At 40.6% G+C, this 19,163-nt stretch overlaps 1 protein-coding gene across 1 annotated transcript in view; it reads left to right on the plus strand.

Moving 5' to 3' along the window:
- Window positions 1–4,992: 4,992 nt before the first annotated feature.
- ADH5 (alcohol dehydrogenase 5 (class III), chi polypeptide) overlaps window positions 4,993–19,163 on the plus strand; it is a 28,111-nt gene continuing 13,940 nt past the window's right edge. The window contains exons 1-4 of the mRNA XM_021008378.2: window positions 4,993–5,122; window positions 10,453–10,554; window positions 12,045–12,186; window positions 13,090–13,177. Of these exons, the coding sequence (XP_020864037.1) occupies window positions 5,111–5,122; window positions 10,453–10,554; window positions 12,045–12,186; window positions 13,090–13,177 (344 nt within the window). The 5' untranslated portion in view covers window positions 4,993–5,110. The remainder of the gene's footprint in view (window positions 5,123–10,452; window positions 10,555–12,044; window positions 12,187–13,089; window positions 13,178–19,163) is intronic.

Consider the following 19,163-nt stretch of genomic DNA (forward strand, 5'->3'; position numbering starts at 1 on the left):
GCTAGGTGGTGCAGTGGATAGAGCTCTGCCCTTGGAAGGAGGAGGACCTGAGTTCAAATCCAGCTTCAGACACTTAACACTTACTAGCTGTGTGACCCTGGGCAAGTCACTTAACCCTGACTGCCTCAGCAAAAAAAAAAAAGAAAAGAAAAGAAAAGGGTAGGCTCTGAACTCTTTAGTTCTAGCCAGCACAGACACATAACAAAAGCCAGGCAAAGTATCTCCAGACTAAAATTAGGGCACTTAGAGAGGCATCCAGAGATCAAAGACTTCTTCCATTACCTTATTATATTTAGGTGGCATGGTGGAAAGAGTGCTGGGTCTAAAGGCAGGAAGACTCATCTTCCTGAGTTCAAATCCAGCCTCAGACACTTCCTAACTGTGTGACCCTGGGCAAGTCACTTAACCCTGTTGGCCTCAATTTCTCATCTATAAAATGAGCTGGCGAAGGAAATGACAAACCACTCTAGTATCTTGACAAGAAACCCCCAAATGGGGTTACCAAGAGTTTGATATGACTGAAAAACGACTGAATAACAAAACTCTTATATACCCTCAAGATTCTCTTACTTAGCTAAAAAATAAACTTCAAGTCAGAATAAAAGGCAACTTAAGGGGGACGGAATATTATGTGGGGAGGTCTAATTTTTATCTTTGTCAATAGCAAAATTGAAATCAATTGCATCAGAACTAGATTTTGGCCAGCAAAAGGCCTCCATTAAGGATGGGGCAGACCTGAGCATGTGTGTGTTATCTGGGTAGAATCTGGGAAGTAACCAGCAGAAAAGGATAGACTGAGGATCAGAACAAAGGAGGAAATGACTGGGGTGCAATGTACTGGAGGAAACACTAGGGGATAAAATCAATTGTAGTAGAAGACTAGCCTTGGCAAAGGGAAGTGCCACTCCATCTCCATAGGTTGGAGGAAAAGAAGAAATGATAACAAATGATTTTAATAACAATAGCTAGCATTCACATAGTGCTGAGGGTGGCAAAGCATTTTACATATGTTATCTCATTAACCTTATAATGGAGCAGCTATTATTGTTCCCATTTTACAAATGAGGAAATTGAGGCAGACAGAGGTGCCCAGGGTCACCCATCGAATAAGTATGTGAGGTAGGATTCAAACTCAGGCATCAAATCTTTCCTTAGTCCAAACCCAGCAGTTTATCCTTTCTGTGAAGAAGAGAAGGAAGAGTTCACTGCAAATGGCCTTTATTTTCTCAGTAAATTACAAAGCAAGGTTCTTAGCTGAGAAGATGGAGTAGGGGGTACAGTTTGGGAGAGTTGAGGTTAGAAGGGAAAATTTAGAACTGTGAGGGATGTAACTGACAATCCTTTAGGGAAAAGTCAAGGGAATTCCTTGTTACAATGAGGGCCCACTTGAAATTACGTACCATAGCTATGACGTGTGTGCGCAGCAAGCCCACAGGAGTCTTCTCCCATCTCTGTTTAACAGCATGGGAACAGGACTAGAGGCGGCAGATGAATGATCCAGGGTTGGAGTTTGGCAGAGGAGAGGAGAGGAGAGGTTGGAGAGGAGAGCAAGGGATTGAGAGGAGAAGATGGTAGAGTATATGGCTCCTTACCCAAAGGGTCAAGATTGTGAAAGGAGGAAAGTGAGGTCAGAACAGGAGACTAGAAGAACCATGAGAAGCAACCAATTAGTCAAATAATAAGCATTTCTAAAGCGTTCCAGGCACTGTGCTCAGTGCTGGGGGATACAGGGAAAACAACATGTCCATATAAAACTTTAATATAACAAAATAACTTTGGAGGAGAAAGCTCTGGTAGCTGAGGGGGGCTGGAAACAACCGTCTGGCAGGAGGTGGCATGGAGGGATTCTAAGTCAAAGAATGATCATTCTAGGCAAGGAGTTCAAAGGCAGGGAAAAGGAAGATGGAGCGCTTGTGTGTGAAGAGCAGGGCCACAGTGCCCTAGAGGCAATGGTGGCAGAGGGACAGTGCAGAAGTGGAAGTGGGTGGCACAAAATATTCCAACTGCCCATCTAGCACCAGAGCATGGTTTTGGCAGGGCATAGGAGAAGGTGCAGCCAGTATTGGAAAGGATGGCCAGAAACGTAGTATCTTCTGGGAGGAGCCAAGTATCTGTAAGAGCCAGAAGACAAAGGGGGAAATGATGGGAAGAGGTCCAAAGTGCAGGGGAGTGTGCTAATTATGGCAGAGAAATTCTAGAGAGCACCTTAGAAGCAGCAGACTAGAATGAGAGGTGGGAAAGGTAGCCTTAAGGGGCCCTTCTTCCTCATCTCTTTCCTTGGTGTCCTTCAATGCTGAGCTCAAGAGATGAAGAGCATGAGTTCTTTCCTGTTTCACACACTTCTCTTCCTCTTCCTCTCCCCACCCTGTTATTCCTCCCCCCAAATTACCTTGTGTTATTCTGTATACATTTTGTATCTGCTTTTATATGTAATTGTTGTAGCATTCTATAGATTCATTTTGAGAAAACTTTAATAAAAATGTATTACAGCAACCTTTATATTATTTTAGACATCTAAAAAAATTTTTTTCTAAACTTAGTCATTTATAACATACTAAAGTCACCAAACATTCATCAATCTCTGTCTTTTTGTGGGTTCTGCTGCTTTGGAATTTGTTTAGAGCCATTTTTTACAGGTATTTGGAGGGGTCTGGGGGAGAGCTCAAGCAAGTGACTGCTTTTTCTCTGTCATCTTGGCTCTGCCTCCTTGACCTTATCTCAAAATTTGTCAATCTGACCAAAGTCTTTGATACTGTCTTTCATGCAGGGTGGCCACATTACTCGAATGCCAAAATTTGGTTAAAATACTATTTTATGGAGAATTCACACAAGGCAAGCACTCACATGGTTGCTAGAAGAAGCGATATAAGGATACGCTTGAGGTCTCTCTGAAGAACTTTGGAATCCACTGTGCAACATGGGAGACCCTAGCAGAAGACCAACCAGCATGTGCCTGTGTCAAAGAAGGCACAGTGCTCTATGAGTGAAGCAGAATTTCAGTAGCTCAAAAAAAAACAGGAGATGTGCAAATTTAGACACATCTCCACTCCAAATGTTCATATGAACTATTTGTACCCTGCCGGTGGTAGAGCCTTCTGAGCTCATATTGGCTTGATCAGCCACAGCTGGACACATGGTATTCTTGACTCCAACATAGCTATCATTTGGGTCCCCTTGGAGAACAAAGGACAACAACCAATTAACCAGAGTCAACAAAAGGACTGGTTTTAAGCAAATAGATTACAGCAACTTATCACAAGAATAAGACACTACGACCAGGTAGGATTTATACCAGGAGGGCAGGGCTGGTTCAATATTAGGAAAACTACCAGCACCACTGAGCATATCAAGACCAAAACTAACAGAAACCACATGATCATCTCAAAGATGCAGAAAAAGCTTTTGACAAAATACAACACCCACTCCTATTAAAAACACTAGAGAGCGTAGGTATAAATGGAGTCTTCCTTAAAATAACAAGTAGCATCTACCTAAAACCTTCAGCAAGCATCATATGTAATAGAGACAAGCTAGAAGCATTTCCAATAAGATCGGGGGTGAAACAAGGATGTCCCTTATCACCACCACTGTTCAATATCATACTGGAAACATTAGCTTTAGCAGTAAGAGAAGAAAAAGAAATTGAAGGTATTCGAATAGGCAAAGAAGAAACAAAGCTATTACTCTTTGTAGATGATATGATGATATACTTAGAGAATCCTACAGAATCCAGCAAAAAAAAAAACCACTTTAAATAATAAACAATTTTAGCAAAGTTGCAGGCTATAAAATAAACCCACATAAATCATCAGCATTTCTAGATATTACCAACAAAGTCCAACAGCAAGAGATAGAAAGAGAAATCTCATCTAAAGTTACTGTAGACATTATAAAATATTTAGGAGTCTACCTACCAAAACAAACCCAGGAACTCTATGAACACCATTATAAAACACTTTTCACACAAAGTCAGATCTACATAATTGGAAAAACATCAGTTGCACATGAGTAGGCCAAGCTAATAGAATAAAAATGACAATTCTACCTAAGCTAATTTACTTATTCAGTGCCATACCAATCAAACTACCAAAAAATTGTTTTATAGAGTTAGAAAAAATAATAACAAAATTCATTTGGAATAACAAAGGTCCAGAATATCAAGGGAACTAATGAAAAGAAATGCAGGGTAAGGTGGCCTAGCCATTCCAGATCTTAAATTGTATTATAAAGCAGAAATCATCTATCTGCTCAGTAAATCTCCTTTTATAAAAGTTAATTGATGTTAATTGATTAAATAGAACTGGGGCACTAATTACTGGGGGCAGCACATCAGAATAGGAACCCTGAAAGGGAGATGTAGCCCTGGGGGAGTACGTTCAGTTTTTTCCCCATTCTTTTATATACTAAAATGTAATAAACTCATTATTTTGTTTGAATAAAATATGAACAAATAAAATTATTTGCCCAAACTTTTACGAAAAGAATGGCTCTTTTTCCTTTTTTAAGGATTGGTAGGGATTCACTACATAAAGTTCGGAAACTTTCTCCTACAATAAACTTTCTCCTAACGTCGGCACGTAGGTTGAAGTTGGACAATTACCCAGACGGCGCCTGTTGCATCACAGTCACCTTTCGCCCAGAGCACAAAAGTTAACGCCTTTCAGAATGGGCTAAATTACCCAGAAACCAACCGACGCCACAAGCCGTAAGTGAATAAATCCTTCCCCCGGAAACAGGTTTGGCTTTTGCAAACAGAAGCTGGGGTACTCGTCTGGTGCTCTATGGCTCGCGCCCCAGAGCTGCGGGAAATTGTGTGCATTTCACCCGGTCCCCGTTGCCCAGGCATAAAATAAGCATCCAGTATCCCAGGGTGCCCCCAACCCTGCCGACTGCATTTTACGTTGCTCCTCCTCCCAGATGAAGCAGGGCAGGTCAGCGCCTAAACCGGCTCACGCCCTCCCCAGGAGTCGGAGGAAGGGGAGGAGAGAGCCGGCCCCCACGCTGCGCGGGGGCGGCGCTGCAGCGGGGCACGCACGGCGCGGGCCCAGCAGGGTTGGGCCGCTAGCCTGGGGCGCGCATCTCTGCTCCGCTGCGCGGAAGGCGGGAGGACATGGCGGGCCAGGTAACGTGTCCGACGGGCGCGCGGTCCGGCGGAAGCCAAGGGCCGTGGAGTGTTCCCGGGAGGCCGCCCCGTGCGCGAGGAAGCGGGCAAGCGGGCAGGAGCGCGAAGCAGATGCGGGCGTCCGCCGGCCTTTGGCCTGGGCGCTGGCTGTGCGTGGGGGAGGAGGCCGCGGGACTGAAGGAAAGCGGCTGCGGGCGGCGGGGCGGGAGCGCTTCTTCCAGCCCCCGGAACCTAGGAAGCCACGCACGCCAGGCATGCTCGAGGTGGTCTAGCGGAGCTGCTGGGGCGGCGGTGGTGTGCAAAATATCCGTGCAAACTGTGCGGAAAGGAAATCGAGCTTGCTACATAGTTTCTGCCTCTCCAAGAAACTAGATAGAGATTGAGCATTCATTATGCGCTTGTTAGTATGCGCCTCAGTCCACAAGCATTGTTAAAACACTGGCGCTTTAAAAAAATAAAGAAAGATAGTCTTTGTTTTCCAAGAGCCATATGGAGGAGTGTAAAAATAGCAAGTAGGCTTGTAAGAAAATAGGAAATATTCAGAGGGACTGCAACCATGTCGGGGGGCTCTGAAAAGGGCAAATGTCTCAACAGGCAGATGTGAGAAGAGATCTGAGTGTATCCGAGGCTTAGAGGGGGATGACCAGTAACAAAGGCTTGAAAGTAGTATAAGGTTTATGAAGAACGGCTGGAAGGGGAATTACGTGTAATAAATTGCACTGTATAGTAGAAATAGGCCAGACTTTGGAATCCACAGCCCCAACTTCAAAACTTGCCTTTGCGCCTTGGGCAAATTACTTAACCTCCCCTCCGAACCTCAGTTTCCTCATCTGTAAAATGGAGGCCTAGAACTAGCCGATGCATAAGGTCTTTTACTGCTCAGAATCTGTGTTCCCAAGTGTGGAGCCAGATCTAGAAGGGCTTTAAATTCCAAAGGACTTTGTAGGAGTTGGTCACTAATAATAATAGCTGGGATTCTTCAGGGCCTTATAATTTCTAAAGACCTCTCACAATGACCTTTGTGGGGCAGGCAATGTATATCAACTCTCCTCTAAGGTATTAGAAACTCCAGCCTTTAGCTCCAGAGTTATGGTCCTGTAAATGGTATGGCCCGATTGGCGTCAAAGCATCCATATTCGAAGCCCACCTATGAGCAACTTTGGGCGCTCTCTGGGCTCCAAGTTCTTATTGGTAAAATGAGGAGTTGGGACTCAGCAGCCTCTGAGATCCCTTCCAGTATTGAATCGATGAGCCTTGGACCCATTTAGCAAAGGAGGAAACTGGCAAAGTGATTTTACTTGCCACATGGCACTAGATGGAACTTGAACCCGGGACATCAGCATCTAAGTGATGACTAGGCATCCTTAGGGAAAGGGGCTTTGCCTCAGCCCTTTTGTGATCTCGTATGACTTAAACTCCCGAGGTCAGGATCAAGAGTAAGTAGAAGTGGGCTTTAGTCCAAGTCTGCCATTAATCAGTTATATGATTTTGAACAGGTCAGCCTGTCTTAGAACTTCATTTTCTGTAAAATGAAGGATATGCACTATGTTCCCATAGTCCCTTGAAGAGCCCTTTAGGGCCTGAAGTTCTGTGACTCTAAATCTTAAGACTAGAAGGATTGGCATATATGCATGAATCTGGGGTTCATCCCATCAAGTGCTCCTTTAGGGCAGGGCCAATTTAATTTTTTGTCCTTATCTGCCCAGTCAGTGCCTAACAGAATACCTTGTAAATGCTAAGTTGAATTCATTTCAAACGGTGGCACCAGTGGCTAAATTTTGAATCAAGCCTACCGTGATTCATAGTTCTCTTTTAGAAACAAAGAGGTTATCCAGATATCCAGAAGCAGATAGGTATATTATGATGATAAGGCAGAAAGAGACAAGAGTAACTTAATTAAAATATTAACAATCTGTGTTGTATCTCTCAAGTTGCTAATTTTCTAGAATATTTCATAAACAACCAGAATTCATTAAGGCCTGCTGTTTTCAGGCACTGGATAAAAAGAATGCCATAACCCTTAGTTACTGGTGAGAAGCTTCCATACAGAGAGGCATGTTTGGGAGGGAGGCCACTAGCAGCTGGGATCAGGAAAGGCTTCATTTCAAAGGCACTGCATGAGTGTATCTTGAAGAAAGAGAGAGATTATATTCCAGGCACTGGAACATCTAGCTTAAAGGCACAGAGAGAAATGGAAGAAGGCAGATCCAGGAGACCAGTCTATCTGTATAATGAAGTTGCAAAGCAGTTTGGATCCAGATTCTAAGAGGTGTTAAAAGCCAGAGGAGTTAATTTTATCCTACTTTATCAATAATCACTGGAGTTTGAGAAAGAGAGTAACGTGGATACATCTGTGCTTAAGAAAAAAATCGCTTTGTCAGAGCAGTTAGGACTGGGTGTTGCAGTAGTCCTGAGCCAGGGTGGTAACTTTGTGAATAGGGAAAAGGCATCAGATATGTGAGGTTAGTGAGAGCAAAGTGGCAAGGTCATGAACTTGGCAGTGGTTCCTTTAGAAATTGGGAAGTTTATGAGATCTTGTGAAAAATGAATGTTGAAGACTATCTTTACATGTAATTGAAAAAAAATAAAATACTATGTACACAAAAATAAAGAAACCAACGCTAAAAAAAAAAGAAATGGGGAAGTTTGGAAAGGGGGTAGGTTCGGAGGGAAAGATAGGTGAGTTCTGTTTTGAAAACAATCACTTAAAAGTTATTTCTTAAAAAATTTTATAAGCTGGCATTCATTACGCTTTTAATTCATTCTGCAAAAATGTGCCCCGTGGGAATACAAAGATAATCCTTTTTGACAAATTTACAATATACGGGAGGAAAATACAATGGGTATATAAATAAGCACAAAATATTTGTACGTTACCAGTGTACTTACTGATAAATTTGTAATGGCCACAATCAGGTCATGTTACCTGTCATATTATTCGGCAGTAGATGCCAAGGGAGTGTATGATAGGGATAATTCAGGGCTGAAATGTAGCAAAACATGAGCCAGGATAACACAAAGGGGCAAGTGAATTAAGAGGAAAGGACAGTGTGTAATTGTAGCAGGGCACAGTGTCCCAAATGCTGAAGTGCTGAACATTCCTATAGACTTAAGACAGTACATTTCTTTTCCTGAAATTATCATCATTGCGGGGGGGGAGGGAGGGGATGAAGCCCTTTTGAGAGGCAGTGGTACATGGAAAACTTAAATTCTGGGCAAAGATGACAAGTACAATCTGGATTTTGTGCTTTTTAGTGTCTGCAAATGAATTCCTAATGATTCCTAATATAGCTAATGACTGCCTTCAAGTACCTGCTTTGGAAACTTACTTTTTCTTGCTGCTGTTGTTATTACTTGTTCTGAGCATAGGGTCCCAAAGTGGGTAATAGCTAGGGGGTGCTGGAACAATAGGGGAAGGGGCTTCTATAGTAGCCTCAAGTGCAATAGGGGGTGTTGAATAAGGGGCGGTGGAAACATAAGGAAAGAAAAGAAGATGAGAAAATTTTGAAAAACCATTTGAACATGTTTAATCTGTCATGTAACAGAGTTCAAGCTATAGTGATTACATCGTTTTCCAAAGAAACACACAAAATGCAAGTTATAACCTATCAGTGGTCAAGTCTGCCGACAGGTCTTAATGAGCAAGTGTTGGCAGGCAAGCATATGGTACATTGTCAGAAGGTCCAGCATGCATCAGCAGGAATATGTGCTTAGAATACATGCACATACAGTACGATGCTATACACAATATTGTGTCATCAAAATTTCAATGCAGGAAAAAACCACAAATTTACAATAAATTATTAAATGTAAGATGCAACTTTTTTTAAAAAAAAATTTAAATTTTTTGAAATCTGCAGATTAAAAAAGTTAAAGGGTTAAAGAAAATAGATTTTTCAGTGGGGCGCTAAGTAAATTTTTTTTTAAGGGGGAGGTAGGCCAAATAATTTTGAGAACCTCTGTCTAAAGTTTTGGAAACTCCTGGACAATGGAGGAAGAATTCACCATTTTCCTAAAATTAGGTTTCTACTAATTGTTATAGGATGCCCTATTAGCCTAGGGGAAGCCTTGTATTTACATGCAACCATTGTGATACTATAGAGCTACCTAGGTTGAATGCAAAATCAGTGAACTAAATGAATGAATGAAAAAACATTCAGTAAGTGCTAGGCTCTGTGTTAAATGCCAGGGATGCAAATTGAAAAGTGAAAGTCCCTGCCCCCTTGGGAGCTTACATTGTATTAAATAGAGGGAGAGGACACTTATCAGGTAGTGGTGACCAGAGAAAGGACTTTGGATCTGGGAGGTCACTGGAATGGTGAGTGCAACCTTAGGGTAGTTAGTGGACAGGCTCTTTTACTGTATATAGTATCAGACAAGGTTTATGCATTCATGTTTTCCTTTGTTACAAAGGAGAGTTCAATCTGGTAGGAAATTATTTTGATGTAAAGACAAAAGGCCTTAATAATTTAATATATAATTTAAATAAATAAATTTATTATATTTTATTATATTATTATATATTAAATAAATAAATTTAAATTTAAATTATTAAAATATATAATAAATAATTTAAAAAACAGAACAAACCACTCTGATGAATTTGGAGATTACTGATAATTATCTCTAAATATTAATTCTCAGAAAATAAACCACAGATTCACAAGTAACTTGGATATCACTAAATAAAGAAAAAATAAAGAATAAAAAATAGGGCATAAAGAAATAAAGTAGACAAAGAATAAAGAAAAAGCAAGCTCTGGTTATCAATAAGCAAATAAAAATCTTTGGATAAAGTTTTCACTAAAACAGAAATTTAAGTATTAAATCTGACAGTTCGGCAAAGGATTTGAGTATTAACGTTAGGATTCTTTGTCACTTCAGAAGGATGTATGCCTCAAAGCAAAATCCCAGAGGGAGATTTCTGAGCACCTTTCTATAAACAACTGTGTCTGGGGACATGTATAATGGCACACACAGATATACTTCTGAAACATAAATGAATTGTTTACCACACATCCAAAGCAAAAACCATACCAAGTACTGGAAACCCACGGCTACTAAGTCTATGTAGTATCTAAGCTATACTTCCTGTCCAATCAAATTAACACTTAAATCCAATTCACTTGCGAGTCAAGACATCACCGTCCTGATGTCACGGTCCTCTTCCAGAACGAAGGACAAACAACAGTTCTGTCCTAGTAGTCCCTCACTTATCTGTAAAGCAGATGGAATGTTTTTAATGTCTTCTCCAGAACCTCCATTGATTATTTCCCATAAGAGCAGCTTACTCAAGAGAATAAAAACTTGTCCTCTCTTCCTTACTCTAGGTTATAAAGTGCAAGGCTGCTGTGGCCTGGGAGGCTGGCAAACCTCTGTCTGTAGAGGAAATTGAAGTCGCACCACCGAAAGCTCATGAAGTTCGAATTAAGGTAAACACACATCTGAGTCACTGGCAAAGTTTGATCCTGGGTGCAGGTTCTCTGGATAAGGGATTTGAGTTGAAAGCTCTTCAGAGAACCCTTCCTATAGGACAGAAGTGGAGATAAAGCAAGGAAAGTGACTTATCTTGGGGATCAGCAAAGCCACTTGGTTTTTTCCCCTTTTTCTTCCCATGAGGCGCTGGCCTCTGCCCCTTTTAGGCCTCCTCTGGGCTTGGGTTGGTTGGCTTCCTACAGCTTACTTATTTTTCATGTTGTTTGTAAGAAAAATGTCACTCTCGGGAGTCAGAACAGACAGCCAAGGAAGAGGGAGCAAACTGACCCTTCTCCAAGGCACAGGTGCCTTTATGATACTGAAAACCATCATGTGTGCCGTCATTGGCCCCATCTGCTGTTCTCAGCATGTTCTGCCATAAAGATATGTCAGATAACATATATGTATTGAGACAAATGAAAAGCCTGAGAGACAGAGTTTCTGGGTAACTAATAATTAACTTATTAATTAGATTATCTAGTAATTAATAAATGTTGGTTATTGGTCTCTTTCGGTGACCAAAGACAAAACCATCGTGATCGCTGAATGCTTAATTACCCTTGGGGGGGGGGGATGCTCCTTACAGGTAAAAATCAAACCTGACTGGTAAATAATTACTGAGGAGTTGGACTTTCAAATCAAGGGGTGGGCTGAAAGCCTTCAGCTCCTCCTGCTGAGAGCATGGCTTAATCATGAGACTCAGCTGCCTCCAGCAGTCTGGAGAGGGGAATCCATCTCTATGCAGGCCACTCTGGGTTGGTTTTCTCCTTCATATGAGTCCCCCTAGAATGCAGTGGAGGGGTACAAGACCACAGGCTCAGTGTGTTAGGCTTAGAATGAACCTAGATTGGATTTTGTTTACACTATAAACAAAAGTAAGGTCTCTTACTTGGGTAGGGTCCACCCAAGATTGTGAAGCATGTACCCCAAATCTCATCTATCACCTTTGTCCTTCAGAGACTGTCTGAAGGGGTCTAAAGGGCTGGTCCCTGAATAAGGAAAAACCTTAGTTCTAATTTAATAATTAGTTTTTAATACAACAGAAAAATTATCAGTTAGTATTATATGTGTCACTGAAATCAAATAAGCATTTATTAAAGACCTGCTACGTTCCAGGAACTGTATTAAAGCTCTGGAGATACAAAGGAAAAACGACATAGTCCCTTTCTTGAAGGGAGGGATTACTTGATAGAAATAAGGGAAAATGGGCAGCATGATAATGTGATTCCATTCAAAAACCAGCTGCTTATTACTTTTGTGACCCTGACTGTTCCAAGCCTCCATTTCCTCATCTGTAAAATGAGTTAGCAACTGTTACGGGCCTTTCCAGCCCTAACTATATGATCCTAACAAAAATAAAGGCAACCACACCTTTCCTCATAGGTATTGTGAGTTGCCTGTGCATCTGCATGGACTCATCCACATCTATTTCTCTGAATACTGATAGATTCTTGCCACGGCTGTCTGCCACACTGATGCCTATACTCTGAGTGGGGCGGATCCCGAAGGGTGTTTTCCGGTGATTTTGGGCCATGAAGGAGCCGGCATTGTGGAGAGTGTTGGGGAAGGGGTAACCAAGTTTGAAGCAGGTAAGCACATAGTTAGACACTTGATTTCCTGGTCTTGTTCCTATAAGAAAATCACTTTTTCTGATCAGCTGCTCGCACCATTTATTGAGCAGGAGATTGCCTGCTCAGTGACTTGCCAGGATCGATCTAGCTCTTCATTTGGCAGGTACACGGCTTTTTGTTCTCTGATTTTATAGGCCACTGCTTCTCGGAAAACCTTTGAAGACCCTAAGCCAGCTTTGTTCCAAATTGTTCTAGTTTAAGAACTCATTAATAGCTGATTTTTTAAAAATAGTTTACCAAAATTAAAGTTTTGTCGTCAATGTTCTGGACTCTTTGTCCTAGGATTATCACAGAGATAAAAAAACAGGACATTTGGTACATGGGAGGAGATAGAGGAGGAGAAGGAAAAGAAAGGTTATGTTGTATATCGAGTAAACATTGTTGGTCTTCAGTCCTTTCTTTTTCTTTTTTTTTCTTTCTTTTTTTTTTTTTGCTAGGCAGTCGAGATTAAGTGACTTTGCCTAGGGTCACACAGCTAGTAAGTGTCAAGTATTTGAGGTCACATTTGAACTCAGGGCCTCCTGACTCCAGGAAGGGTGTTGACTCTGTTTCTCAAGTTTTTCATTCTAGCCAAAAATCAGATGACATGTTAAGACAAGGAGGCTTTTTATACCTTTAGTAATAGTTGCAAGATCTTTTTATTAGGAAGTAGAAGGGGCAGCTAAGTGGCACAGTGGAGAGAGCACTGGCCCTGAAGTCAGGAGGACCTGAGTTCAAATCCAGCCTCAGACCAAACACTTGACACTTACTAGCTGTGTGACCCTAGGCAAGTCATTTAACCCCAATTGCCTAAAAGTTTAAAAAAAAAAAGAAATAGAATCTCTCTGCTAAAAGTGCTTACTATTTCCATGTGTTTCCCAGGTGACACTGTCATCCCACTTTACATCCCACAGTGTGGAGAATGCAAATTTTGCAGGAATCCTAAAACAAACCTTTGCCAGAAGATCAGGTTGGTATATCAGGTTGCTTTCTGTCTTGGGGAGGGAAGGGTACAAGGGAGAAAAAAGATGTGCAACTCAAAATCTTATGAAAGTAAGTGTTCCAAACTATCTTTACATGTAATAGAAAAAATAAAATACTATTAAGTGGAAGAAGGTAAGATCGGTATCATTGCCGTTTATGTATATTTTTTAATGAATGCACAAAAGTCACCCAGCAAGGACCCATTTGATTTTTTAAAATAATAATAAAATTAATTCCTGTTCAGCAGTTGTGACTATTTAGTGAACTGTGATAATTTTGTTCTAAGATTTATCTGAACTGAAATTTGTCTCTTATTGTATTTTTTGTCCATTGACAAATTTTAGAAATTTACCTAGATTGGTTTTTATTTATTACTTTTTATGGTCAAGACCGATCATTTTATCGGCATAGGGGAGAAATATACAGACTACCTTATAAGAAAACTTGTACCAATGTGGATCAGCACCTACTCTGAGCTCCTTGTAGTCATAACAAAGGGGTTTTTAGCCTTTTGTATGTCGTGAACCCCTTGGCACTCCAAGAAGCCTTATAGATCCCTTCTCTGAATAATGTTTTTATATATACATATACATACATACATATATATACACAGATAGATAAATAAATAGATAGATAATAAGATACACAAAGGGGCTGCTTGGTGGCACCATGGATAGAGCACCAGCCCTAGAGTCAGGAGGACCTGAGTTCAAGTCCAGCCTCAGACACTTCCTAGCTGTGTGACCCTGGACAAGTCACTTAACCTCCCCCCATCCCCCCCCAAAAAAATACATAAGATTACAAAAGCAGATCAATTATATTGAAATAAAGATAGAATTTTTTTTCCCCATCCAAGTACATTGACTCTCTGAAATCTATCCGTAGATTCCTTGGGGCTCCGCAAACCCTTGGTTAAGGACCCTTGTCTAATAATAATAGTAGTTAACATTTATATATCACTTGCTGTGTATCAGATACTGTGCTAAGTGCCTTACAGTTTTTATCTCATTAGATCATTTCAACATTCCTGGGAGGTGGCCCCCATTTTACAGATGAGGAAACTGAAGCAAACAGAGCTAAAGTGACTTTGCCCAAGGTCACACAGCTAGTGAGTGATGTCACATTTGAACTCAAGTGTTCTGATTTCAGGCCCAGCACTCCGTGCACTATGGCACCCCCTAGCTGCCTTAGTTCTAGAGAGTTGCCTGAGAAATAGATTAAGTGACTGCACACAGCGTGTAAATGGCAGAGGGGCACCTGAACTCAGGTCTTCTTGACTGGAGGCTGGCTTTTAAACCACTCCACAACACTTTCTCTCTTTTATCTTATAATGGGCAAAATCATTTCCCTTCTCACAAACCACAGAGCAAAAGAAAAGAAAATCTTTATTATTTTAACAGATGATTTCCAGACTTGTCCTGCAAAAACGTCATTAGCTTATACAGTTGTTACCATACTCACCCCATTTTAGCTGGTAAGGATCACGAACTACAGTATTAGTGTTCCATTTCCATTTATTCAGCTGCTACCTAGTTTCTTATAGATCCTGAGAATATGTGCTTCTATTAATTATCTTGATTTCCAGGAGCTATTTAAGAGAACGAAAGTCTGGTCAAAATCTTATATAAATAAAATCTTACTAAAAATAAACTCATATATAATATGTAATGATCATATAATTATAAATGTATAATATAATAATAAATCTTATATAAATTATATTAAAATCTTGCATAAGTAGTGTAAAACAACCATAAAATAAGATAGTAAAGCAGATGTAATTATCCTTGTCTCAGATAAGATTTTTAAATAAAAGGACATGGGATATAAATTAAATATAAAGTATATATGAATATAAAAGTAAATAATTTAAAGTATATTCTGTATGGCCTTTTATTTAAGAATCTCATCTGAGACAACAATAATTACATCTGTTTTATTGTCTTATTTTATGTCTTTGTTATTATTTTATTTATTTTATAATTTTATCTTTTGTATGTTCTCTCTGGCCTTCTCTTTAAGGGTCTCATCTGAGATAAGAATAACACTTACTCGCTGTGTGACCCTGCGCAAGTCACTTAACCCCATTGCCTAGCCAAAAAAAAATCATCTGAGATAAGAGTAATTATATTTGTTTTATAGATGAAGAAATTGGGGCTTAGATGTTATAACTTGCATGATTCATAATGGTGAGTCATTCAGTCAATCAATAAGTAAAAGCCTGTGTGCCAGGCCTTTGGAAAAATCAGTCTTTGCCCTTAAGCAGCTTGCAGCAAGGTTGCTGCCACGTGGCTTCCCCATTAGGTCTTTTATTCCTAATCTTGTTTCAATTTCTTATTGAAGAGGAAACTTATCAACTGCTGGTTATTTATTTTATTTTGTTGTTGTTGGGTATTTTGAGCAAATGATCCAAGACAGTTACAAAAGACTCATGATGGAAAGTGTTATCCACATCTAGAGAAAGAACTGATACTCTGGGGGGCGGAGCCAAGATGGTGGAGTGAAAGCAGTGACTTGCTTGAGCTCTCCTCCAAACCCCTCCAAATACTCATAAAAAAATGGCTCTAAACAAATTCTGAAGCAGCAGAACCCACAAAAAGACAGAGTAAAACAAATTTCCAGCCCAAGACAACCGGGATGATTGATCAGAAAGGTGTATCGCGCCAGGCTGGGAGCACAGCGTGGGCGCGCAGGCCGCAGCAAACCTGGAGTAGGCCTCAGAGGACTGAATCTTGGGCAGCTGTGGAGGTTTCCAGACTTCTCAATCCACCAATGCCAAAGACAACTTAGAAGGTCAGTGGGAAAAGTCTGTTTCTGTCAGTGCTGAGAAAGGAAGGCAGGGTTTCAGCTCCATTCCCCAAGAGCGTGACCCTGGGCAGGGGGGCAGCTGCTTCCCCAGCTTCTGGCCCACAGACTGAGGGAGAATCCAGTGGCTGATCAGAGAGGGATTGCAGGATCTCTTTGCCAGTGCTGAGGTAGGCATCTCTTGCTTTGCCCTGTTTTGGATCTGGGTCACAGTTCTGGGTGCAGTGCTGGGGTGAGGAGGAGCTGGTGGTGGAGCTTGTAGTGGCTGTGGAGAGGAACCCTTCCTCACAATTACAGGACAGAAAGGAGTACTTGTGGTCACAGGCCAGGAAACGAGTAAACACCTCGCCCCTTATCATACCACCCTGAAGAACTAAAAATTTACAGGTCCCTACAAGTATCTCTGAAAACAGCTACACAAACCCCTGAAGCTTGGGACAGTACATTCTCCACATTGAAAGCAGATTCGTACCTTAACAAAGAGTTTAAAACTCAAGTAATTGGCCGGGATCATGAGCAAGCAGCACAAAAAGAGTCAGACCATAGAATCTTACATTGGTGACAAAGATGATCAAAATATACAACCAGAAGACAACAAAGTCAAAGCTCCTACATCCGAAGCCTCCAAGAAAAGTATGAATCAGTCTCAGGCCTTGGAAGAGCTCAGAAGGGATTTTGAGAAGCAAGTAAGGGAAGGAGAGGAAAAACTGGGAAGAGAAATGAGAGTGATGCAAGAAAATCATGAAAAACAAGTCAACAGCTTGCTAAAGGAGACCCAAAAAATACTGAAGAAAATAACACCTTAAAAAATAGCCTAACCCAAATGGCAAAAGAGGTCCAAAAAGCCAATGAGGAGAAAAATGCCCTAAAAAAAAAATTGGCCAAATGGAAAAGGAAGTCCAAAAGATTACTGAAGAAAATACTTCCTTAAAAATTAGAATAGAGCAATTGGAAGCTAGTGACTTTATGAGAAATCAAGACACTGTAAAACAAATCCAAAAGAATGAAAAATTAGAAAACAATGTGAAATATCTCATTGGAAAAACAACTGACCTGGAAAATAGATCCAGGAGAGAGAATTTAAAAATTATTGGATTATCTGAAAGCCATGATCAAAAAAAGAGCCTAGACATCATCTTTCAAGAAATTATCAAGGAAAACTGCCCTGATATATTAGAACCAGAGGGCAAAATAGAAATTGAAAGAATCCACAGATCTCCTCCTGAAAGAGATCCCCAAAGGAAAACTCCTAGGAATATTATAGCCAAATTCCAGAGTTCCCAGGTCAAGGAGAAAATGTTACAAGCTGCCAGAAGGAAACAATTCAAGTACTGTGGAAACACAATCAGGATAACACAAGATTTAGCAGCTTCTACATTAAAGGACCAGTAGGGCATGGAATATAATATTCCAGAGGGCAAAGGAGATAGGATTACAACCAAGAATCACCTACCCAGCAAAACTGAGTATAATCCTTCAGGGGAAAAAATGGTCATTCAGTGAAATAGAGGACTTTCAAGCATTCTTGATGAAAAGACCAGAGCTGAATAGAAAATTTGACTTTCAAATACAGGACTCAAGTGGAACATGAAGAGGTAAACAGGAAAGAGAAATCATAAGAGACTTATTAAGATTGAACTGTTTACATTCCTGCATGGAAAGATGATATTTATAACTCATGAGACCTTTGTCAGTATTAGGGTAGTTGAAGGAAAAAAATTATATGTATGTATATGTAGATAGATAGATAGAGGGCACAGGGTGAGTTGAAGATTAAGGGGTCATATCTGGAGAATAAAATTAAGGGATGAGAGAGGATTATACTCAGAGAAGAAGAAAGGGAGAGGTAGAATGGGGTAAATTATCTCAAAAAAAACAGAAAAGAAAAGTCTCTTACAGTGGAGGGGAAATGGGGAAGGTGAGAGGGAATGAGTGAATCTTATTCTCATAGGATTTGGCTTAAGGAGGGAATAACATACACATTCAATTGGGTATGGAAATCTGTCTTACCCTACAGGAAAATAGGGGGAGAAGGGGACAAGAGAGCAGGGGATGATAGGAGGGCAGATTGGGAAAAGGGGTAATCAGAAGTAAATACTTCTGAGGAGGGACAGGGTCAAAAGAAAGAATAGAATAAATGGGAGGGCAGGATAGGATTAAGGGAAATAGAGTTAGTTTTTCACAACATGTCTACTATGGACGTGTTTTGCATAACTGCACATGTACAACCTATATTGAGTTGCTTGCCTGTTCAATGAGGGTGGGTAGGGAGGGAGGAAGAGAGAAAATTTGAAACCTAAAGTTTTAAAAACATGTTACTGGGAAATAGGAAATACAGGAAATGGGGTACAGAAGTCTATCCTGCCCTACAGGAAAATAGAAGGGGAAGAGGATAAGAGAAGGGGAGAGAGATAGAAGAGAGGACAGACTAGGGGAAGGGATATTCAGAATGCATGCCATCTTGGGTGGGGGAGGGGGAGATGGGGTGAAAATTTGGAACTCAAAAACTTGTGAAAGTGAATGATGAAAACTAAAAATAAATTTATATTAAACTCAAAAAAAAAAAAACCTGCCAGAGAATGGCCTGAATCAGGCCTTTCCTCCAACAGGGAGCCCTAGAGGCTGCAGAAGTACACTATCCTTTATACAAAGTAATAATTTATATGATTCGTAAGCTATAAAATGTTATCAAGTTAGGGATTTTCACAGAGGGCAAAAAGAGAAGAGGTAAATAGAAAAATATGGTGGTGGTGGTTTTTTTTTTTTATGTTAAGGAGAATAACCTAACACAGGAATAAGGATCAAGGGTCCTAGATTCTAGTACTGGCTTGGCACTGACTTGATTAATCGATCGGACATAATAATTCCCCAGATGTGGAATTTTACTACAAGTCTGTTTATAAATCAGAACACTAGCTTGGATTCCAGAATCTATTGGCAGTTTCAGATCTTTCTTAACAGCCCAGGTGGTGGGTCAGTAAATCATAGATGGCTTGGCTTGGCTTTGGTGCCTACATAATTCCATTGCAGCTGGCAATAGCATCTTCAGCCCCCCACTGTGTTCATCTTTGAAGACAGTGGTGTTGAACTCAAATAGAAACAGGGACCATTAAACCTTACTTAAGGATCTCTGTGGCCTTTATATTGACTTAGATTAGCATATCAAC

Source organism: Phascolarctos cinereus, unplaced genomic scaffold, assembly GCF_003287225.1.
Source record: "Phascolarctos cinereus isolate Bilbo 61053 unplaced genomic scaffold, phaCin_HiC Scaffold_9;HRSCAF=440, whole genome shotgun sequence".
Lineage (NCBI taxonomy): Eukaryota > Metazoa > Chordata > Mammalia > Diprotodontia > Phascolarctidae > Phascolarctos > Phascolarctos cinereus.